This window comes from Lissotriton vulgaris, chromosome 7, assembly GCF_964263255.1.
Source record: "Lissotriton vulgaris chromosome 7, aLisVul1.2, whole genome shotgun sequence".
Classification (NCBI taxonomy): domain Eukaryota; kingdom Metazoa; phylum Chordata; class Amphibia; order Caudata; family Salamandridae; genus Lissotriton; species Lissotriton vulgaris.
The window spans coordinates 633,375,561-633,401,356 of NC_141695.1; the positions used below are offsets into that span (position 1 = coordinate 633,375,561).

General features: G+C 42.3%; 1 protein-coding gene across 4 annotated transcripts in view; it reads left to right on the plus strand.

The window, feature by feature from the left end:
• MYCBPAP (MYCBP associated protein) overlaps positions 1-25,796 on the plus strand; it is a 1,064,843-nt gene that overhangs the window by 152,082 nt on the left and 886,965 nt on the right. For all 4 annotated transcript variants that reach the window (XM_086930831.1, XM_086930830.1, XM_086930829.1 and 1 more), the window contains exon 3: positions 21,927-22,086. In XM_086930831.1, coding sequence (XP_086786957.1) covers positions 21,927-22,086 — 160 coding nt within the window. The remainder of the gene's footprint in view (positions 1-21,926; positions 22,087-25,796) is intronic.

The following is a 25,796-nucleotide window of genomic DNA, read 5'->3' on the forward strand; positions in this document are numbered from 1 at the left end:
TATATGTTCAATCCCATGAAAGCTAAAATTGTGTCCTTCCCTGTCATCACAATTTTGAACAACATGTGCCGAAATGGGATAGCGAGTGTCACCATTTTTCCATGCCCTTATATGCTCCATAATCCTGTCACGGAGTCTACGAATAGTACTGCCCACATAGATTTTTCCACATGAGCAAACTAGCACATACACTACATACGTAGTATCACAGTTGATGAAAGTCATAATATCATATATTTCAGATCCATTATAGCTAAAGTTTAAAACTTTCTTTTGTGCCCATCTGCAAGAACTGCAGCGTCCACATTTGTGGAAACCCCTAGTCTTATTCGTCAGCCAATTATCTGGTTTCACAGTAGGGTAGCTCGGACTAACCGCATTGGCCAAGGTTTTACCCTTTCTATAAGTGATACTTGGTCTTTCCCCTATAAAGGGCAGCAGATCCCTGTCTGTTCTCCATAGATGCCAGTATCGGTTTAATATGGAAAAGAGTTTATGACTTTCCATATTGTAGTGTGTAATCATTCGTATTTGATCTTTAGTTCCCGTACTCTGTACTTTAGGTAGAAGTGTAACTTTCCTGTTTAACTCTTTCGCTCTCCTCCACGCTCTGTCTACTTTGTCATGTTCATAGCCCCTTGCTTTAAACCTGTTAGAAATATCGATCAGATTCATTTCAAAATCATTTTCTTCTGAACAATTCCTCCTTGCCCGTACCATTTCACCGAAAGGTATCTTTTCTATCTGGCTTCTGGGGTGACAGCTGCGTGCGTGAAGCACCGCATTACAACTGGTTTCCTTCCTGTATAGTTTGCTACACACACCGCATTACAACTGGTTTCCTTCCTGTATAGTTTGCTACACAGTTTATTGTCTTTTATGTACAGTTCTAAATCTAGAAATGCCATTTTCTCTTTACTGTATTGCGTAGTAAAACTCAAATTCACATCGTTGTTATTCAGATATTCAAAAAATTCTTTGAGTTTGACTTCAGTACCAGTCCAAATCATTAGACAGTCGTCTATAAAACGACCCCAGTAGTGGATGTACTGTATCCATTCTTGCCCACGATGACCCCAGATCCACTCCGCCTCGAACCACCCCATAAAGAGGTTGGCAAAAGACGGAGCAAATCTGGAGCCCATCGCGGTACCAAGACATTGTCTATACCATTTGCTGTTAAAAAGAAAAACATTGTTTTCAAGTACCAATTCTGTCATCTTAAGAATCATAGTAGTGTGATCAAAGAGCTCAGCAGACCTTTCACTGTGCCATTCTTTGAGGAATTTACATTCATCAATGTCAATCAGATTTTCACTGTGCCATTCTTTGATCTTTTTATCTAATTTGTTTTGAAGATTTTTGTTGGATTTTGATCCAGTTTCCTATAATATTGTTTGTTCTTCAATTGTGAAGGGGCTTCAGTTACATAGTCTTTTTTATTTTTATTATTATTATTATTATTATTATTATTATTATTATTATTATTATTATCTCCTTGCTACCATATCTAGCCAAACTAGCCGAGAAAGTACAGGGCTCGAGAAATGTGCTCGCCCGCTCGCAAATGTGAGTCAATTTCTTCAAGGGCGAGTCAGTTTTTAGGCCTACTTGACCGGCCTGGCTAATGAGATCTGTTGCTGTCGCAACCAGAGTTTCCATGCAGCTACTGCAGTGCCAGGAGAAGGCTATAGGGGACAGCATGCTGAAATGATTACGTGAAAATGCGGGAAAACCACAGGTGTTGATTGGCGGATTGAAACTAGGCCTCATCAGACCGAGCCTGTGTTGCAATCAGCCTATCGGGTAATAGAAGATAATTTGTGCCCTCCCGATACGTGTATGCTACGCATGTTTACACGCTTCTCATTGGCTGATTACAGTTAGCCGCGGCAAGATATACTGCCAGAGAAGCGTGTAAGCTGCCTTTCCAAGCCCCGGCCTGCACATTCAACCACAGGAAAAGATTTGTGGACGGCAGTCAGTGAACTCGCAGAGCACAGTACGTCTGCCATATTCCGTAGGTGGCCACTCCACTGGCCGTATACTATGACAATCACTGGTGTCCGAGCAGTGGCGAAGTTCTCCTCCTGCACCCCGGGTGTTGTCATCCAGAGAGGACCTGTAAGTGAAGCTCTGCCCGTGCTCTGAAGTAAGCCACAGCCTGTCAAGGACAGCTCAGTCTCACAGAGGGGCCCTAGACGGTAGGTGCGCTTGGATGGGGTCAGTTCACCAGCCACAGGTTCAGGGGTTCTTGCTCCGATTGTAGTGCTGGGGTGGGAATTCATGGCCGGTGCTGTGGGGCGGGGCAGGACGGTGGGGCCTACCGCACCTACACCAGCCGTAACTTGCATTGCATTTACAGTGGATTTTCTCCGAGCCTCTATGTTTGAAAACAAGCTGAATGTCAAGCACGTCTTTTTTTCAAATGAACTCCAATGTTTTTTTTGTTGTAATCTGAGCTTTGTTGTTTCAGTGTGTAATTTCGCAGCCGCCCCTCTAGAATTACATGGCGGACTTTTCCTACCTCTAGCCTCGAGTGTACTAATACTATTTTCCTACACAATCATCTTTGAAATGGAACAATTTTTTTATTTACTCTCACTGACTGTTAACTGCGAGCTGCGCATTATGTCTACGCAGTTGGTGCCAAATTCTCTCTTCGGCGCAGCTACTGCCCATTGTTATGCATGTGAGGCTGAGATAGTGAAGCATTTACGGGCACCATTCTGAGCGCCAGTGCAGCTCTACAGACACCAGTAAAAACATGCACCTTAAGTCCATCTTTCTCCCCTCAGATGACTCCGCTCACCTTGCTATTAATTCATTGGTACCAAAAATGTCAAACAACTTGAATTTTCTGCAGCCAGTAAAGAAACGTAGCTGCCCAGGAAAAAGAAATACGCATCCATTTATTGACTCAACAGTGTGCGTGTACTTTCTCCTTGTCACTGTGCGTGTGTGTTGTATTTCTTACTGACAGGCCCAACTAACTACGTAACACAGGCTGTACTAGAGCTTGAATAGTCTGAGCAACAAGCTTGACCCCGCACCATCTGCCTTGGCCTTTCCAGTAGGCTGAGTAACTTGATTCCTGTGTCATGGGGTGGCATCTAAGAACGGGTGACGCAGCTAGCACATTTCCGGCAATCATCTACAACATGAAGTACTTCCCAGTTCCTCAGTCCCTTGTGAGTACGGTCCTTCTCGGTAAATCACTGTAAATAGTGTTCTTTTACTGAATTGTACAGTAGCTGATCAAGCCAAGGTGCTGATGGCCGATCGTGTAACCTGCAAAGGAAGAGGGGGATGGGAGGGTGAGCAAGGTGGGCCCATCTCTGGTTAAGAGTTCCCAGGCTACTGCATCATCTGTTCTCCCATTGTTCATTTAGTTATTTTATTAAGGTTATGGAGCCTGGGTCTGCATTACAGTCCCGCACTAGTTTATTCTGCTGCGCCTAAAGCACACACAATTATTAGAGTGCAGTGAAGCAGAACTCAAGTTGTCGTCACAACAGCCTGTTAACCTGCCAGTATTACAAAGCTGTTTATGCTATTTGGGAGGCTAGGGAAAGATCCTGCAGATGTATGAATAGAGAGAAGTAGCAAACTATTGACAGGAAGAAAAGAAAGGAAAACGAGAAAGTGGTGAAATAGATTGTGTGTGGAAGTGAAACAGGGTGGAAAATGGGTAAAAGAAAACTAGAGAATGATGAGAATGGAAAAAGTGAAAGGGTTAAGGAAGATGGGGAAATAAACAAGAGAAAAGAGAAGAAAAGGACAAAACAAATTTGGAGACATGGAAAGAAGAGTGAAGCAAAGAGAGGAGAGAGGCAAGGAGAAAGAAAGCAGTGAGAGATGAGAGATGTGACGGAAAATGAAGAAGTGGAGATAAATATGAAGAGCGGTAAAATATCAAATGGGAAATGCAAAATGCAGACCTGGGAGATAAAGCACAGTGACAAGGGGAAAGCATATGAGTGTGGACAGCAATTTCTAAGCTAATAAAACGACTACAAAGAATGAGAACGAAGATTCCTTAAATGCTAAGCTTGCCTTCTCACCCCACCCCTAGACCTGGCTCCACCGCTAGTGCACAGTTTAGTGGTGGTGAGTACCTGCACTTATTTATTTCCACTTAAAGAACTGTCTATCGATGATCCAACACCTTGCCCACTAAATAGACACAGGTCTTAAAGCATGCATCTTTATCCCCATGAATTTGCTGTTTACAATTTGGTTTGCCAACGTTTTCTTGGGTTGTTGGCGCTGAAAATGTTTGAAGAAAATTTGTATGCAAACAATTTGTGGGTCGAGTGCATTGATGTTAGGTCTAGTAGAAAATTTTACTCACTCGACCTGCAGGTCAAGTAATATTTTTTAGATTTGTCGAGGCCTGAAGTAGCCAACCTCCAACTCATGGCCCACCTTGAATCCCAAAATGCCTTTCACAGCTCGCAGTCGGGCTTTAGATCGAGCTACTCCACAGAGACAGCGCTCCTGAGAGCGACCGAAACTCTGCGGGAAGGAGCCGATGAGGGTAAGATCATGGCACTCATCATGCTGGACCTCAGTGCCGCGTTTGACACTGTAGCACACTCCATCTTGCTACAGTGTCTAAACAAAGCTGGGGTCACCAAAGAGGCTCTGGGGTGGCTGAAAGCCTTTCTCACCAACAAGAGCTTTCAGGTTCAGAGAGGAAACTTTCTCTCGGACAGCATGGCATTAGAACAGGGGGTACCTCAGGGCTCTGCCCTGAGTCCCACCCTGTTCAACCTCTATATGGCGCCGTTGGCAGAGGTGGTCCAATCGTTCGGCGTAGAGCTTGTCTCCTACGCCGACAATACTCAATTGCTAATCTCCTTGTCCCAAGCCCCCACCTCTGATGCTGACAACTTCAAATCCTGCATGAGCAATCTCGCAGATTGGATGACTAAGCATTGCCTCAAACTAAATGGTACAAAAACTGTGGTACTCATAATAGGAGGTAAGGACACTAACTGGACCAAAGACTGGTGGCCTCCCTGTCTGGGCCTTTACCCACCCCCAGTCAGGAAGCGAAGATCTTAGGCGTCTGGATCGACAACAAACTCTCTTACGATAGCCATGTCAAGAAAACTGTAGGAAAGTGCTTTGGAGTAATGAGAACTCTCAATCGTACCCTGGATCTTCTCCCTCTAGACTCCAGGCGTACCATGACTCAGGCACTTCTAACCTCCCGAATAGACTACGGCAATGTGCTTCTGCTGGGTACCTCTGAAAAGAACATCAGAAGACTGCAGGTCTTACAAAACTCAGCTGCACGATTAGTGTTAAGACTTCCCCGAAGAGCACCCTCTAAACCCTCCTTGGCTACCTTCCACTGGTTGCCAATCAGGAAGAGAATCCTATTCAAGGCACTTCTCTGGTTCTATAGGATTATCTCTCAGAAAGCTCCATCCTATCTGTCCGATCTAGCCATGCCCTACGAGCTCAACAGATCCCTTCGTTCCAAGGGAACGGTTTGCTCAAGACTCCGCGCACAAAAAAAGCTAGAATGGGAGGTCGGTCTTTCCGTTCTCTAGCGGCCAACAAATGGAACACCCTTCCCATCAACATTAGACTAGCTAGGAATGAGTCCTCCTTCAGAAAACTGCTGAAAACTCATCTGTTCGCCCTTTAGCTTCCCTTTCCCCTCCCTCCTCCCTTGACTCTCTCTCCACAGCGCGGGGACACGCCGTGAGGCGTCACCAGGTGCTTTACAAACCCCTTTAATAATAATAATAATTCAAAAAAGTCTCCACTGCGCGTAACCCAAGTTGATGACATCCAGAAGATTGAAGATGAAATCAAAGAATTAAATCTACCGGAAGCAACTATAAAAAATTACACTATACTTGATGAGTATTTGAATACCCTGTAAGCTGACATCAAACGCAGGAAGGCAAGGAAGTTGAAGCGCAATGAAAATAATTACAAATCTGGATGCGTATTTACCTTTGCTAAGCCTTTTGACTACCTAGCCAAACAGGATCGTGGTTCTAAATCTAAGGTGGCTACCCCATTACCGAGTGACACCGATGCATCCTCTAGTAATTTGTCCAGCAGTGAAGGGGATGAGAATGAGGGGAGACAGGTGGTATCAGGTGTTGAGAATAATTTTTTAGAGGAAGTAAAGAGAGTGAGAATTGGGAACAGAGATACAGGAGCCAGGAACCGAGATTTAGGTATCAGAAGACAAGAAGGGGAACCAGAGGCAGGGGTGCAACAAGGAGGAAGAGTAGGAATGAGGACAAGATCGTGGAAAAATTGAATGTGAATCAAGATGTGTTGAATAATGAAATTGAAATTATCAACCTGTCATCAATGGAATTAACTAATGATATGCTTTCACTATTGAAAAAGGGCTTGGGCTTTTGTCCTACTATGGTACCAGACTGGTACATGATCAAGTGGATCTGTATAAATTTGTCAGACTGTTAAAACTAAAAAATTTTTTGCAAATGTACCGGATAGAACTGAGTGTCTGGGTGAAAATAAAATATTGAGTGATTTGACAATTGAAGGAGTTCATGCTACTAGATTATTGCTATCCATTACGGAAAATGAAGAGGATCCAATAACAGTGGGTAGACTTTTGGATGATCTTGAAGTAAATAGGTATATGAGTGAGAGCTCAGGTCTGAAACCCAAGTCTAAATGGACGCCTCAATTAACAGCAGGAAATGTTTTGGATATATTCTACAAATCATCTAATCTTGAAATTGATAAAATGATTGATAAAAGTAAAATGATCAAACCATATATCAAGAATGATAATTTATTTGCAGGGGAGAGACGAGCACTCTCGTCTCTCCCCTGAATGAGAAGAATGTAACCATCCGCATGGCGGACAAGGGAGGTAATGTGGTTATTCAAGACACGAAAAATTACAATGATAAATCCTCTCGCAATTACACAATGATATATACTATGAGTCTCTAAGTAAAAATCCCCTAACAGATGTAATGACTAAGATCAATGGATATCTGAAAATATGGTATGATCATACTTTATTGGATTTTAATGAATACAATTATCTAGTGGTCAAAACTCCACGTTCACCGTGTTTATACACGCTTCCCAAGGTACATAAGAATAGAAATAGACCAGCTGGAAGACCTATTATTTCTGAGATTGGTGGCCCAACTGAGAGACTGTCTGAATTTATTGACATGTTTTTGAGGACATATGTACATAAATTGCCATCATTTATTCAGGATACAAAGCATGTGTTAAATGTCATGAGTGACTTGGTGTGGGAACCTGATATGTATTTGGTTACCCTTGATGTGGTATCATTATACTCAAATATTCGTCACCAACTTGGGTTACGCGCAGTAGAGACTTTTTTGAATAAAAGGTCTGCTGAGCTCTTTGACCACACTACTATGATTCTTAAGATGACAGAATTGGTACTTGACAACAATGTTTTTCTTTTTAACAGCAAATGGTATAGACAACGTCTTGGTACCGCGATGGGCTCCAGATTTGCTCCGTCTTTTGCCAACCTCTTTATGGGGTGGTTCGAGGCGGAGTGGATCTGGGGTCATCGTCGGCAAGAATGGATACAGTACATCCACTACTGGTGTCGTTTTATAGACGACTGTCTAATGATTTGGACTGGTACTGAAGTCAAACTCAAAGAGTTTTTTGAATATCTGAATAACAACGATGTGAATTTGAGTTTTACTACGCAATACAGTAAAGAGAAAATGGCATTTCTAGATTTAGAACTGTACATAAAAGACAATAAACTGTGTAGCAAACTATACAGGAAGGAAACCAGTTGTAATGCGGTGCTTCACGCACACAGCTGTCACCCCAGAAGCCAGATAGAAAAGATACCTTTCGGTGAAATGGTACGGGCAAGGAGGAATTGTTCAGAAGAAAATGAGTTTGAAATGAATCTGATTGATATTTCGAACAGGTTTAAAGCAAGGGGCTATGAACATGACAAAGTAGACAGAGCGAGGAGGAGAGCGAAAGAGTTAAACAGGAAAGTTACACTTCTACCTAAAGTACAGAGTACGGGAACTAAAGATCAAATACGAATGATTACACACTATAATATGGAAAGTCATAAACTCTTTTCCATATTAAACCGATATTGGCTTCTATTGAGAACAGACAGGGATCTGCTGCCCTTTATAGGGGATAGACCAGGTATCACTTATAGAAAGGGTAAAACCTTGGCCAATGCGGTTAGTCCGAGCTACCCTACTGTGAAACCAGATAATTGGCTGACGAATAAGACTAGGGGTTTCCACAAATGTGGACGTTGCAGTTCTTGCAGATGGGCACAAAAGAAAGTTTTAAACTTTAGCTATAATGGATCTGAAATATATGATATTATGACTTTCATCAACTGTGATACTACGTATGTAGTGTATGTGCTAGTTTGCTCATGTGGAAAAATCTATGTGGGCAGTACTATTCGTAGACTCCGTGACAGGATTATGGAGCATATAAGGGCATGGAAAAATGGTGACACTCGCTATCCCATTTCGGCACATGTTGTTCAAAATTGTGATGACAGGGAAGGACACAATTTTAGCTTTCATGGGATTGAACATATAAGCCCACACCCAAGAGGTGGTAATAGACAACTTAAACTGAGAAGGACAGAGGTATTGTGGTTGATGAGACTGAAAGCTGTGGAATTGGGTTTAAATAATGACCATGAATTTCAATATTACCTGGGACATGAATAAATGTACAATCTGTGACGTTGTAAATACTAACTGTAATCTTGGCCGTTTTCAGAAGTGGCATATAGCCATTTAATATTTTCTGAACTATTTTAACTGTAGATCTATAATTGAAATAGTTACAATGTGCTTTAGTAAATATATATAGCTTGAATTGTATTTTGGATACTCTCCACCCCGGGTATCTACTGTATTCTGAATATCTAATGTGAATCTTTATTTATAAATAGAGACTGTGTGTTAGGAATGTATTGGTGCTTCTAGGAAACTAAGTAAAATGACAATTTGAGGATGTAACTATATATTTCACCTTTACTCCCATCTGTCATTCCTATCTTCTGCTCTGCTGTTGAGTAAATGAGACCCTATTATTTTCGCATCCCAAGATAATAACTACACAATTTTGCGGAGTGTCTCATTGGATAATACAATATGGTGCTTTGGAACTGGTCAACAATGAGGACATTTTAATACAATTTAGTGTAGGCTGCTTATGGGCAGGATAATTACGAAGGAATGAATAGTACTGTGCAACTAACGAATAATATAAAATAATACACGTTTACAGATTATGTGATATCGTAATATTATGATGAAATTACAGTGAAGACGGGTACTCTTCCCTTTGAATTATATATTTAAAAATAAATGTCCGATTTTGTTGACTATAGAACGCTATGAGTAAATAGTGTGAGAACACATTAATTAGATCGAATAGACAACGTCGCGATTGTTTTAAGATATAAAATATATTAGCAAAAGTTCAATGTAACCCACTACGATATGGTGAATCTAATATGGCGCCCGGAGTTGGCGCCGATTAGAAAGTGCATTCGTGCACCAACTAACTAAGCCACTACAAGATGGCGTGTGGCTTTGGGAGAATATAAATTGGAACTTCAATATGGCTCCGGTGCAGGACGCCGACCAGAGTGCACGTTCGTGGATAGACGAACTTGAATCTAGATATAGGTATGTACGAGCACCTTAACGAAGTGAGAGTTATTTAGATTGATTAGTTACGATAACGTACTTGGAGAGACACTGAATTATTATTTGAACTCGATCTTTATTACAGATCGAGAGTGTGACGATCATAGTGGATAATACATGAGGACTCCTGTTCAGATAATACTTGAGAGTGGGGTAAGTCTCTTGTGGATGAAGAGTTGTGATATAGTTGCCACATTAATTACTCTAAGGTACTTATCTAATATAAACCTTTTGGGTTGCTTAAATTACAGGGTCATTTGACTTCATAACTGGAAGTACAAAGTAAATGAATTTCGTATAAGTGAATTTATCGCTATATGTGGATTACGGTAAATATTTTTAAATAACTTTTTCAAAATACCCAAGTTGATTCATTTTTTGGGTTGAGATTGAGTGTCTACGTTAACTCGGTACAATCATTAAATCGTATAATGGTGTAATGCGTGACTAATAGATTAAAGTGTGGTTACACTCTCGATGGGGCCAACCATCTAAAATATAGTGATAAGGAGATAGTAAATCCCATGTGGGGCTTTTTTTTGGGGTACTCTAGACCCGTTTAAACCCGTTAAAAATGTTTGTGATACAAGGATGGGTGTTCATTGTTTATAAAGGATTGTATGCTTGAAACTTAAGCATATTGCTTGGTGAAGGCGTAATGGAAGCGTGCACACTAACTCGGGTGTATGTTCTCTTGGGTCTTCCGGTTTCATTTCTTTTCTACTTTATCACGGGATTCCTCAATTTATTAGAGTATAGTGAATTATATGTTATATGAACTACACTGATATTTATTTATTTGTATTGTGATTTCAGCCATTGTGTTCTAGGTAGGACAGCACAATATTCTGCTTGACGGAAATATTGAGCTCGCTATCATTGAGGGATAAAATCTTCAGGTTGCATCATGTGCAGGTGTAAGAGTGGGTGCTCGTGAGTCTCGACTTTCCGGTGTAGGGTTGTGACTTATGGTTGGTGCTTGGAGTGATAGTGAGCTGTGGTGCATTCAAGTGGAGAAGGACCTGAGCATATGTCTAGGTCTCTATAGTAGACTGAGCAAAATCTGTTTCTGAACCCCCTACAAAAACATGAATTTGATGTCTGGGTGTAGATTCTTTGGCTCATATGCCGAGCACCGTAGGCAACTCAAGAAGTGGGCATCTGCAGTGCAAGAGGGATCCAATAGCCAATGTCTAGCGGAAGCCCACATTTAGCTGACATTCAGATGGTCTGAGTCGCCGGCCAGACTGTCGAGTACCACTTGTCTCTTTTGGGAAATTGCTTTGGGATGCGGGTGGAAGCCTTTGGTGGTGTTGCCCCTTACAGGGCTTATTGGCTCGTGGTAGGGTACCCCCAGCATCATACAACATGTTCAGAAGCCGGCGGGCCACCGTTAATGATTTGAGTTGGTGTAGGGCATTGCCCCAGTGGAAGATGAGGTGAAACGGTGTCCGCAGCTGTATGAGACTCATGTGTTCCTAAACAACTCTGTGACAAGACAGAAGGCTCTGTACCTTTGGAGTTTCAGGACCAAGAGGTCTTGGTACAGCTCAGTTTTGTGGCAGTAGAACGGCACTTGGTGGGCGCCTGTTGCTTTGCGCAAAATGTTCTCCTAGAGCTGGAAGTCATGGACGTATGTGTGGATGTCTGGCGAGCCCCCCGTCCCTGGGCACCCCACTCTGTAGACCCTGTCCAACTGTATGTTAGTCTCCGTTGCTGGGTCCAAAACCTGATGGAAGAGAACTTGCACATAGCTTCTTATGTTTGCATCCTCAGGCTTCCTGTTGTACTACGTGTATGCATATGTTGTTCCTGCAGGAATGGTTCTCATAGTCCTCAGAATGGGCCTATAAGGTGACTTGCTGCGTTTTCTCTTAAGGTCTCGATCTCCTAACCTTGAGCCATTTTGTTGTTTTCAAGTTTAGATACCCTGTCAATGTCCTCCGCTAGGTCATACTTGACATCCTTGAAGTCTTGAGAAAACACATACTACATAGACTACAGGGCTGCATTAACAAGGGGCAGAACTCCACCACTGTGCATCCGATCTGCAGTGTTGTGTAGTGTGGTTGCTCTCACTAGATTCAGTTGGCTTGTTCCCAATACCTGGTTCAAGTGTTGCTAGTGGGGGGAGGGGTGGGGCTGTGTTGGTCTTGAGACTGCCGTCAAGCTTGTACTGTGCTGCCATGGGGGTTTCTGACTTCTAGGGACCTCCAGATTTTGGGGGCGATGTTTAGGGAGGCCGCTACTCACCCGCTGTGGGTGGGACAAGATACTTCAGTTCACTGGCACCATTTTAGCCTGTGCAGTCCAGGGGCTGCAGTCAGAAATCGTTCATCAGAGGGCGAGGCAGCTGTTTGGTGGACAGCACACCATCTCTCTCTATCTCAAGGAGTCCTGTCTCCTGTAGTAATAACGTCTTCTGGCCCAAGACCGGCCGTGGATGCTGATAGTTGCAGCTGGCTGGCAGAGCAGTCAAGGAAAGTGCCCTATATGGCTGCCATCTTGACCACGCCCCTTTTGGTTAGATTTAAATATTGCCACTGGCCTTTCTGTGTACTATTGTGCTAAAACAATGGCTTGTGAACTACTTATTGCCAGAGAGAGTAAGTTGGTGAATTGCAGACTCTCTTGTCTGATGAACTCTTGACTGCTTTTATAAAGAATGAGGTGTGAGTCTGAATTTCATCTAAGACAGGAAGTTTGTCTTAAGGTATTTCGTCTAAATCCTTCTTCAGATGCTGGGAGGACTCTCCTTAGCGTGAGTGTGAGAAGAGCACTCCTCTTTCCCCATGCTAGATGAAAACCCTACCAGCAACTTAAAAAGCTGATTGTTACATGTTCTGGGGATAAACATTATCAAAGCCACACCAATTGGACTTTATCTTCCGATTTACTGAATCGGATTATTCGAGGTTTTTCTCCTACAGTTAGTATTTTTGTTGACAATGTGATGACCAAAGTAGTCTTTTTAAGGGCATATTCCCATCAATGTCATCTGAAAAGTAAGCCACCTGGAACTCGTTGTGTGCTTTCTGTAAACACGGGGATATGGATTTTGCTATCATGGCTGACATTCAGTTTGGTGAAACCATTCTGAAGTATTTTTTCTTAGATTGTGTGATGTACTACCACCTCTACAATGTAAACCGAGCAATAATGCACAGGGCTTCTAGACTGTGGACGTAAAAGTTACTCATTCGTGGGCACCCAGACTCTTTGGTGGTACGACCCCTCCTCTATCCAAGCCGCAATATACCATCAGATAAGGGCAGATTCATAGGACCTGACCTGAAGGATGCTAGGTGGGGGTAAAACACAGGTGTGGGAAGATCCACTTGTTCTCAAGTTCATTGCTCTTAAAGTCATCTATGCCTCTTCCAACACTGTCCGAAGGCAAATTTTTACATGCCCAAGTGCTAAACAAGACATTAACATAACATTACTGGAGTTCTCTTCCAGGGGATCCTCATCAATAGTCATAAGCACTGAATATTCCCGCCCATGTGCGGGGACTCCGGAAATAATTAAAATTATATATGAAAAACACATATATATATATATATATATATTGCCTACTGGCGGTCTCCGGTAGGTAGTTATAGTTAGGACCTAGTTTCCATAGGAAATCCGCAACATTCTATTGGGAATAACTTTGGCGCCGGTTGTTGAATCTTCGCAAATTTCTCAAAGAAGATGGCCCGCTCCTTCCCTGAAAGTCTCGGGAAGATTCGTCAAGCGGGGGCTGAGAAAAAAGGGGGATCCCAAAACATGTTTTCTCCATGTTATTTTCCATAGGACGATTATACACGGCTACAGCCCGAACGGCTGAACGGAATTACAAGAAATTTGGCAAAATGTTAGAGTCTGATTCGCAGATCGACCTTTTGTTTAAATGGTGTAAATCCCTCCAGTAGTTGTTGAGAAAATCGAATTTGAAAACACATATATATCTATAAGCACGCACCGTACGCGTACCGTGCGCGGACCTTCGTGTACCATGCGCGGACCTTCGTGTGCGTGAGCTGCATGCTGATTGGCTGCCAATGTCTGTCAACACTCCAAAACAGAAATTGTTGGCAGCCATCTTGTGCCTCGGTAGACTGAGGCACAAGAAAGCAGAAAAACAAACGTGTAGAACGTGTAGTCCGCGTACGCTACACATACGGTGCCCATACCTTTTCCGAGAAAGCTGCATGCTCATTGGTTGTCAACACTCCAAACCAGGAAGTGTTGGCAGCCATCTTGTGCTTAGTAGACCGAGGCACAAGAAAGCAGAAAAACAAACGTGTAGAACACAAAAAGGGGGCAGGGTAGAAACACCCTGACCCCCTAGGCCTGTCAAGGTGGTCCCACAAGGACCCCTAAGGCCCCAATTTTTTTTTAAACCCGGTATGTTTTTTTAATTACCCCCCAGGGAGACCAAATCGCGGGGGCATAGTGAAAAAGAAGTGAGGGGTGCCCAAATCCCCCACACACTGCCCCGCGGACCGCCGTACTCCAGGGCAAAGCAACGCAGCTCCCTGGCACATACTGGAGGCTCCTGGTGGGCTAGTTGGCACCAAGGGACCCCAGTATGCAAGGGGAATTAGTTCTCTTTCTGCAAATGTGCCAGGGGGCTGCGTTGCAGAGAGGCATAAAAAGGGGCATAGCCTCATTACACCTCTCTGCAATGCAGCCCCCTGGCGCATACTGGAGGTTCCAGGTGGGCTAGTTGGCCCCCAAGGAACCTCAGTATGCAAGGGGAATTAGTTCCCCCTCTGCAAACACGCCCAGGGGCTGCGTTTCTGAGAGGTGTAAAAAAGGGTGTGACCTCATTACACACCTCTGCAATTCAGCCACCTGGCCCATACTGGAGGTTCCAGGTGGGCTAGTTGGCCCCCAGGGACCCCTAGTATGCAAGGGGAATTAGTTCCCCCTCTGCAAACGCGCCAGGGGGCTGAGTTGCAGAGAGGTGTAAAAAAGGGTGTGGCCTCATTACACCTCTCTGCAATGCAGCCCCCTGGCGCATACTGGAGGCTCCAGGTGGTCTAGTTGGTCCCCAGGGACCCCTAGTATGCAAGGGAAATTAGTTCCCCCTCTGCCAACGCGCCCGGGGGCTGCGTTGCAGAGAGGTGTAAAAAAGGGTGTGGCCTCATTACACCTCTCTGCAATGCAGCCTCCTGAAGCATACTGGAGGTTCCAGGTGGGTAAATTGGCCCCCAGGATTCCCCAGTATGCAAGGGGAATTAGTTCCCCCTCTGCAAACACGCCAGGGGGCTGCGTTGCAGAGAGGTTTAAAAACATTTTTTTTTCAATTTATATTAAAAATATGTAATGTAATTTAACAAATAATATATCTAAAAATAAATAATTTATAATAATGTAGTAAATCAGTATAAAAATATAACAATTATTACATTTAAAAATTATCATTTACAAAACCATTGAAATTCACTGAAAAAAACATAGGTCTCAGCCTCGTTATAGTTAGGAATTACCATTTAAAAAACCTTTGAAATTCACTGAAAAAACCATAGGTTTCAGCCACGTTATAGTTGGGAATTAGCATTTAAAAAACACCAGTTATAGTTAGCTGGTCATTTTACTCATACAAAACCTTTGAAATTCCCCTGTTACAGTTAGTTCAGCTAACTATAACTCGCGCGCCCGCAATGCACTGCTGATGACGTCACATATTACATCACTCATGACATGATCAGTGACATCACTGATGACATCTCAAATGACATCACTGATGACATCATCCTTGTGAAAGAGCTGCTGACCTCCTCTCACTCTAATATAACCTTTGATACACACATTCAAAAATAGAAATAAAAATTTTCAAGAAAATGGAGATACAAATACCAGTTACAACAACCTATTCCAACATCTTCTTCCGCAACCACTCATTCACCAACAGTTCTATATAGTCACTCATACATGTACTCAATCATCATATGTACTCAAACACCTATACATCCTGTTACACACCGATACTCATCCATAGAGTTACTAACACATATACTCACACATGCAAATAAACTATCAAACATCCATTTACTTGCATATACAGCTATACACACAAACATACAAATACTGACTCTCTTAAACGATCACTTATAGAAACACATACTTAGTTATACAGGAACTCTTCAAATCTCTAACTCAGATATATACTCACTTATATAGACCAATACTCACATATAGTAGTTTAACACATATGTACTTAGTCATAAAGACAGTATTGAGACAGCCATTCATACACTAACACACCTATACACACACTCATCCACCCATACAGTCCTGCGCACATGCTGTCTTCAAAACACATATAAACAGTGAGTCACTCATCTATGTGCTAAGTAACCTTCCCCACCAAACCATATAAACACTCAGACACTCATAATGAAACTCAAAAAACCAACTAATAACCTATATAGACACTCATGTAGCTACTTACCAACCCATGTAGCCACTTATTCAAAAATGTGTGAGACTGATACAGATATTTACATATTTGAACATTACTCACTAACCCATGTATTCACTTGGATACAATTAATCAGTCAGTTATACAATCAATTTTTTAAAAAAGTCATCCATTTAGACACTTACTTGCCCATTTATTCTTCCATCGACCTTTAGATATACATATATAAAAACATATTTATTTTTCAGAAAGACACACATTCACTGGATGATGTCTTCAGTGATGTCATTTGAGATGTCATGAGTGATGTCATGAGTGATGTCAATGACCATGTCATGAGTGATGTGATATGTGACGTCATCAGCAGTGCATTGCTGGCGCGCGAGTTATACTTAGTTGAACTAACTATAACGGGGGAATTTCAAAGGTTTTGTATGAGTAAAATGACCAGCTAACTATAACTGGTGTGAAACCTATGTTTTTTTCAGTGAATTTCAAAGGTTTTTAAAATGCTAATTCCTAACTATAACGTGTGTGAAACCTATAGGTTTTTTTAGTGAATATATATATATATATATATATATATATATATATATATATATATACATATATCATTTTTCCTCATTCCAATGTGATATCAAATAAATTGCTCTTGCAAACACATAGTATATGCATAGAAACAAGGAGGGCAAATAGCACTTGAACTCTGTTTTTAATGAGTAAACCTCATGAACTACCGTAGTGATAGAAATAGAAGAAAGAAGAAATATATGTAAAACAAACATTGTGGCATGAAGTGGAAGCTCACTGTGATGTTCATATGAAGATTGAGATAACCAAATGAAATGTATCAACTCATTAATGTGCATTGGGAAAAACTCATTGAGAAACTGACAATTTCGTTTACTTTTCTTTATTGAGTGCAAGTTGGTGATGCCTTTCAGAATGTGAGGACAGCGCTTTCAGGCATTGTTTCTTCCTCATACTCAGGAGGATTTCCCAATCTGCAACACTTACCATCTAAACAAGTGTTAAACAAAAACAAACAAGAGTGCGCTCATCTGTACCATTGTTAGTCTATATAATACTTTTTTTGGGTTGTCTCTGGTGGCATCCCATTCTTTAGGTTGATTTTTGTTTACAAACAATAACTATATTGATGGCACAATGCCAAGGGCTGTTTAAGTGTGATTGATTTCTGCATTTTCCAAACTGTACATTCTTAGACTAGGTAAAGCCACATGGAAGTCAATTCACGAAAATGCCAGTGGAAGTGAAAGTGACATTGTGTGCCCTTTGACCCGCATCATCACAGCAAGTGAAGTCACATAGTAAAATCACAGGACGTGATGGCATGTTACATGTTACCACTCATAACATCACAGGCAATGTCATATTACAATTGACCCTAAAGACTTCCCAAAAAGTTACATTACTGAAGTACAAAAACTGTAATGAGTGCAGGATTACATAAAATAACATATTTTCTAAAGCAGATCTATTTTCATGATCACCATTCTATTACCTATGGTGGTGCCACAAGCCAAAAGTGTATTAACAACAAGGGGACTCGGTCTCGGTTTTGTTAAAGCTGCTCTTTATTCAAAGCAGACTATATACCCTTTTAAATTAATTCTTGGGTATAGATGTATTGTTCATCAATTGTTTGAGGTGATTCAATTCATACAGTTACAGCATTGAAAATTGTCCAAGTTTTGCACATTGCCATACATTTATAATTCACAAAGTTATATGGAGTATTGCTACACGATACAGTTATATACATAACAAATGAATGATTGACAATATATACAACACAAATTGAAATAGTACCCTAATACTTATTTTATAACAATCCTACAACCCTTTTTGTTTGGCTATGATCTAGGATTGATCTCACAAGGGATAGTTTTCTCTAAAAACATAACTTTGTTGAATGTGTACACTGCTCGAGTGTACACATAAACACTTGTAACCCTTTGTGGATGTGAAAATTGTGAAACAGCCGACGCGTTTCCAAACCCGTTTATCAAGTTGCCGGGTTTTTCATCAGGGCTTAACAGGGTACCTCTTTACTACTCGTACACTTAATTCTACAATTCTCTTGGAGTTCTTGTTGGACACTTGTTTTCGTTTGAAAAGATCTTGTTTCAGTCAAGTCTGTCTGGTCCTGTAATAATTTCCCAAACTTTTAGTGCAGTTTTGTTAGAAGTGGCGGGGTCTGTTTAATTCGTATGATTGATGTTGTCTTGCGCTTCACGCACTGGTCTTTTATGTGTGTGGCGTCATCACTGTATGGTCCGTTCGACACCGTGCGGCGTCTTCACCATGTATTTACTCGGCGTTTATCACAGACCCCGCCACTTCTAACAAAACTCCGCTAAAAGTTTGGGAAATGATTACAGGACCAGACAGACTTGAATTAAACAAGATCTTTTCAAACTAAAACAAGTGTCCAACAAGTGTTGAAATCTTAGTGCCGGTATGGAGAAGAAGGACCACCCTTCATACCTCCCCCTTCATACCTCTCCAGCCACCTAGCAGGCAGTAAGAGCTGTTATGCTGTAAGAAACAAGACTAGCGGTAAGATTTTCCCAGCAGCTCTTTCTGTTCTGCACCTTTGAATGCCTTTCTCTGGAACTTCAAGGACAGCGCAGCTCCCTTTTCAGGTTTAATGTCATTTATCACCCACCAGGTGACTGCTCTAACTTCACGGAAAAATTCACTGATTTTGTTAGTGACCAATACTCACAAAGCGACAAATTGATCTTTCTTGGAGGTTTTAATCTTCACTGGGGTATTTGGAAGTTTCAGCTGTAAACAGGCTTGTCACATTTCTCTTAGGAATAACCTCTTTCAACATAGCACAAAACCAACACATTCCAAGGGCTGCACGCTTCACCGTATTATTTAAGATATGCTAACTGCTGTTGATCCTATACCAGTAGACTGTTCGGACCACTTCCTTATCTCCTTTCTCACTGCACCTGTCCATTCTGTAACCCTTGACCAACCTAAAAGGACTACTACCTGGTTCTGCAACACCAGAAACATTGAACTTGACACTCTCTGCAACACAGCTAAGAGGGCACTTCCAGTCTTAGACGCCATTGATTTGACCACCTAATGTCTCACCAGCCTTTTTGTTGTGATTGATAATGTTGCCCCACTACAAAGCAAAAAAAAAAGCCCACTCCAACTACACCATGGTTTAAAAAATCCCTCCATAAAGAAAGAAAGATCTTGAGACAGCTGGGGAAACAATGAAAACAATCCCCTTCCACCATTAGTCTCTCTAATCTCCGATCTCCGTTATGCAGGATCCCGCTATCACAAATTCAGCTTTTGTGAAAATGCAAATCACATCAGAGCCAAGAACAGACCTAAAAAGCATTTTTTTTTATTTTTTACCAGCAACTCTTCCTTAGCCATCAAATTTGACGATCCTCCCAAGAAAGCAGCAGAATGTGCACTATTCTTTGATGAAAAAATAAAATTGCTGGTTGATCACGTCCCTCATTTTACCTCGCTTGAGGACCGCAAATCTAAAGTCTTGTGGCAGAGCTTTGACGTCATCACTGAAGGAAGAGGTGTGGCACAGAGGCCATGGTGGCTGACTCCGGAATCCAAGGGCTCGCGGTTCGATCCCCGGCAACAGATCAGCCAAGCACCATGTGACTCTGTGCAATAGCTCCCTTACTCTTCCCAATGCCCCTCAGCGCCTTAACACCCTCAGGTAATTGTTCGCGCTTTACAAATAATAGACATTTGACAAGATGCCCTCCTCAAAAGCATTCAGAAAACAAAACCTTCAAACTACTCTATCGATCCCTTCCCTAGCAACATTGTCTTGGACTTCTACAACTACAAGCCTCCCTGCTGGACCAGTCTAGTTAACATCTTTCTCAACCAAGGCTTCCTTCCTGTTGCTTTCTAAACAGGGCAGGTTACTCCACGTCTAAAGAAACCCTCTATTGATGTGAATGACCTCAACAATTTACGCTCAATCTTCAACCTCCCTTTTCTTGCTAAAATTACTGAAAGATATGTAGTGGAGCAACTCTCCCAACACATCAAGGACAACAATTTTCTTGACAAAATTCAATCTGGCCTCACTAAAGCCTGCTGTACTGAAACAGCCCTACTACAAGTTATCCATTATGCCCTGCGAGTTGTTGACTCAGGCAAGCCATGCCTCCTGATCCTTCTGGACCTATCCGCAGCCTTTGACACTGTTAATCGCAACACTCTTCTGAACACATTAATTCAAAGAATGGGTTTTGAAGGAACAGTGCTCAAATGGTTTGAATCTTACCGGGCAGGTCTCAGATGATCAAAATAGCAAACTGTCTCTCTACATCAAAGGCTGTGGAAGAAGGGGTCCCTCAGGGCTTGATCCTCTCGCCCACCCTGTTCAATCTTTACATGGAACCACTGAGAAATCTCTAATAAATTCCAGGATACGCTATCTCCTCTACACTGATGACACCCAAATCTACCTAAAGGTGTCCTCCGCACACAACATATCAATCCTCAACAGCACCCTCAACTCCATCCAAGATTGGATGTCAATGATGAGTTGACATCCTGAATCCCTCCAAAACTGAATTCCGTCTTCTCTTACCTCAATCTCTCTTCCTCCTGTTTAGTCATGAATGGACAATTCTACCATTGCGGACAGTTCCAAATCCCTAAATGTCATCCTAGACAAAAGACTCAACCTACATTCCCATATCAACACCATCGCCAACAACACACGCTACCAATTGTGCCTTCTCTGGGGGGGTTTGGCGTTTCATTCCTGAGCAAGACCCAAAAAACGTTGGTCCAATCACTGGTTCTCTCCAGATTGGCTTACTACAACTCTCTACTTGTTGGCCTTCCCAAAACCCATCTTTCCCCTCTAAAATCTACCCTCCACTCAGCAGCACGTTTCGCCTTTGTGGCCAAAAGAAATGATCATATTACACCCATACTGTTTTCTCTTCACTGGCTTTCCATTGAAGCTAGGTCAATTTACTAGACTCCCTGCATCACCCATAAAGCTAAACTCAAAATATCACTATATAAAATTGCATTAAATAAAATAAACGTTGCATCTAATGTCTTAATTATAGGCTTGTAATATCTCCTTATTGGCTACTGTGGGTTTAAGTCCGTGATAAGGGAGTCAGAACTACACAAATTAAATACCTATTTCAAAGAGTGGGGAGAGGATTGGGCGTAACAGCCAGAGCTGCCAACTTTGGAGTTGTGGAACCAGGCATGGGTCTTGGCGTCGGCTCAACATCCTGGGATTCTGGTCAAATCACATACTCACTGCCGAAAGACAACAACCCCCCCTCTCCCCCCCCCCCCCCCCCCCCCCCCGGGGCCTACCTACAATGAATGTGGCCTTGTGTAATTTAAGTGATGCTCATGTAAAGCATTCCAGCTATACCTTCAGGTCGAGTTTGCACTTTATAAAACTGCATTAAAAAACAATTGTGGTTGTCTTCTGTCTCTGATGCTGTCCTTGCATTGTTAGACTGTTGGGGTCGCAAAGACAATGAGACAATGCCAGAGGTCGCAAAGGGCAAGCCAGGGAGCATGGGAAGTAACTACTACCTCTAGCAGCCCCTAAATGACATCCATGGGAAAAGCTGGACACTGCTTAAAATAATTCCTCTGAAATACCTGTGTTAAAAGGCCACTTAAGCTGATTCAATACCCACATATATGGCATTCCTACCATGCGTGTCCACTGCCATGTGGAAGGCTATAAGTACTTTGTTTTTCTCTCTTCCCAGCTCCGTGTCCCAAAGCCTCCCCCAGATGAGCAGAGGCCCCCCGTAACAAGCAGGGTCCTGGTCAGGAAACCTCGACCCGAGGAGAAAGTGAAGAAGATAAATCTGGTGGTGGCACGTGCTGCCCCCTCAGACGCAGCTCCAAAAGGTTTGGATTATGCAGGTAAGACAATTCTTTATCCGATCTTCTCTCGGGTACAATTGTTTTATTTATTTTTTGTATAGCACACATTTGTCCCAGTAGGGTTTTAAAGAGCTATTCATGAAGTGGGTGTGAAAACATCAGGCAGAAGCCAACCATGTGTTGTCTGGATACATGGCAACTCGAATTTTATTTACAGTACAGCGCTTGTTAGAGGAAGACAGAAGATGGGTAGGTAGGGTGGGTAGTTAGAGTGTTATGTTCAAATATTGCAAAGGAATACAGTGCAAATGGATAACACTTAGGTAATTGTGCTTTACCTAGTCAATATTGGCAAAATGTAGCAATTCGAATTCCATATTTGTGCAGTAGAAACTAGATTGAAGTCTGGATTGTCAAAAAGAGTCAAGTACAGACATCAGGAAATTAATTTGTAGGTATATAAAAATGATGAAGCGCCAATGGTCCCAAAATAGGGCATGTCAGCATTAGAGAGGACTGATTTACAAGTAATCAAAGTACAAAAACACCAGACTGTGTATGGGATAGACTAGTATAGTATCCCTTAACATACCAACATTATTTGTCGCAAGAGACCCGGAGGTTGAAAGATGATGGCAAACAACTTGTAGTTGGATATTTTGTTAGAGCAAATGCCTCTCAGGCAAGGGAGGCTAATTGTCAGAAGCACTACAAATACTTGAGAATTATTTGGAGTAGAGGAAATATCATTCGTACATTATTTTAGCGAGGAATTTCAATACTACATTTAAACCCCTGGATAAGGACAACTTTAACTTAAATAGAGAAGAAGACGAGAAATTATCCATTTCACAGTTTGACCTAACCCCTGTCAAAAAGTGGACCCGTGCATCCCTACACATGAAGGCCCCCATGCATCAATGTTGTCTTTTGCGATTTCTAAATTGCGATAAATAGCGATTCGCAATTTAGAAATCGCAAAAGGCTATGCATGATTATTTTTTAAATTTTATGCAATTCGGTAGAAATCGCTATTTTTACCGAATCGCATAAAAAATGCGATTTTCAAATTGCGAATTCGCAATTCCCATTCATTCCTATGGGCCAAAGGAATGAATGGGAATTGCGAATTCGCAATTTGAAAATCGCAAATCCTGATTGCATTTCAAGGGTGGTGAGAGGGGTTCAAATGAACCCCCCTTGCACCGATGAAATGCTGTTTTCGCATCATGTTGCACACACACATGTCCTAAGGACATGTGTGTCCGTAACATGAATGTTAAAAAAGTGCATTTTCAGCGTTATTTTCACTTTTTGCAAATTTACCGAGTAGTTCAACTACTCGGTAAATTTATCCCTCTAATTGCGAATTCGCAATTTAAAAAGTACGCAAATTTGCGATTTCTTAAAAGCAATCGCAATTTTAGAAATCGCAAAAAAGTTGCGATTTCTAAAATTGCTTGATGCATCTCAAAAAGCATTTTTGGAATCGCAAACGGACGATTTTAAGGAATCGCACCGTTTGCGACTCCAAAAATGCTTGATGCATGTGGGCCGAAGGTTCTTGCATTCGAATATGGGCTCAGGGCAGTGAATGGTTGAACAAAGTCAGACAGCAAGGGGGGATTTACACACAATAAATCTAATTGCGAGAGTTACATCGAATATGTTCTGATTGATCTCAGATTATGGTACAAAGTGGCGGAAATGATAGTTAAGGAAATAATTGAGAGCGATCATAACCCTGAATGCCTTTCCATGCATGTCACCTTGGGAAAAGCTGCCCTCTGATCTCCTACTGTGTCGAATAACTAAAGAGGTTCAGCGGGATTTGTTCCAGGGGCAAGATGGCGGCCGCTGCATCGGCCGTATGAGATGCCTATCCCTCTGCTCCTGGTCGGAAAAGGAGTAAGCCGCAATGTTCACCTAACCGGCTGGAGCTGACTGAATGCATGGGTGATTTTAGCATTCTGTGTCGGGCATTTGCAAAATACGTTGAAATTAGATTCAGCAGCAAAAGTATTTGGCGTGCTCTCTTAGCGTTCTGACCCTGGCGTGTGGTGTGTTATTAGCCTATGGTCTCACCGCTAATGTTTCTCGGTTTTTTCCTAGTTCCGACGTGGCGCCTTCCTCTCTTCTCTCCGAAATATTACCTAACTGGAGCAGCTGGTTTAAAAGCGAGAATGCCACCGAAATCCCTTCAGAAGCCCCCGGTTACCAGAAGCGTGAAACTGAAGACTTCTGTGCAGCTTGATGCTGCACGCACGGAAAAGGCTGGAGCTGCGGGTGAATTAGGGGTATCAGGCGGGGTTGACAAGCCGGTAGCCCAGTCGGAGCTTGTCTTAAACCATAAAAAGGGAGGAGAGCGAAGTAAGGGACCAATAGTACCAGAGATGTACGAAAAGCAAATAATGAAAAATATTCTATGAGAACGCTCTGAGATCCTGCCAATCGACGGTATCGTTACTTCTGGGGGCTTTCGAGCCAGATAACTCAGGTGGCTGAACTCTCTGGAGAAATATCATCTAATTTTGCTGCTGAAACATTATTGCCTAATTCTGGAAGGGCTGCTGAAAGAGGACCGGGCAGCGGTATTATGGGAGATGGAGTTTGCGTAGAGAGTAGCTGCTGAGAGCTCGGCCTGTTTGAATTCGCCTATTGAGGAAATAGCACCACCTGTGGTGGATGAGGCTTTGCACCCTGATTCTTTGGCTCTTTAAGAGGCTGCTGACAGATTTTTTTTATGTCAGACCACTCATCAGACAAGTGTTGATAAGGATTGGGCAGATGATCCGGGTGACAGTAGTATGAATGATGATTCCAGAATAAGTGAGACCTCCCCCGGGTCTACGATAACCGTTAAAAAACATAGAGCTAGGAGGAATAATGACATTAGGAACAAATCATCTGACCCCAGTGGCATGTCTCTGGAAGCTGTATCGCAGCCCGCCTGTATTGGAGAAGAGCGACCAGACGAACTTTGCGCGGATCAAGAGGTGACTCTAGCTATGATTTATCAGACGATGATGGCTCACCGAGCTGAAACAAAGATTGAAATTGCTCGTGCACAAGTTACATGTCGTAAGGTCCAGAATGCTGTCAGGCGAGTTGCAAAAATCTGTACTGATATTTCAACTAGGGTCACTGAAGCAGAGACTAGAATATCTGCGTTAGAGGATGAGATTGCGGTACAAAAAACAGAGCTTAGCTCTCTAAAAGTTCAACGTGATGATATCAGCTATAAGCTCACAGAGTTAGAGAATCAGTCACGCAGGAATAATCTGCGAATTTTAGGGGTTCCAGATGATATGGGGGGCCCGATGTTCGCAAATTTATCTGTGAGCTTTTTCAGGAGGCATTCACAGAGCTAACCTCTTGGGCTTGGCCCATAGTAATTGAACGGGCGCATCGTTTCCCCTTTACAATTAAAAAAACCAAGCAATCGGAGGTGGAGCGGCCAAGAGCAATTTTGGTCAGATTTAATAACTTTTTGGCAAGAGAAGCAGTTGTTGGCCTTACCAGACCAGACAAACAGAGATTTGCGAAGGGCTGTAGTTTTTTGTCCGACCAGATTTTTGTCCGACCACTGTCTCCAAACGGTGACATCTACGTCAGCTAATTGCAGGATTCCAGGAAAAAGGAGCAGTTGTGTACTTACAGAACCCAGCCAAGTTAAAAGTTATTGTTAAAGGCCAAACCAAATTCTTTTTTTCGGAGATTGTGGCAAAGGAATATTTGATGTCATTATG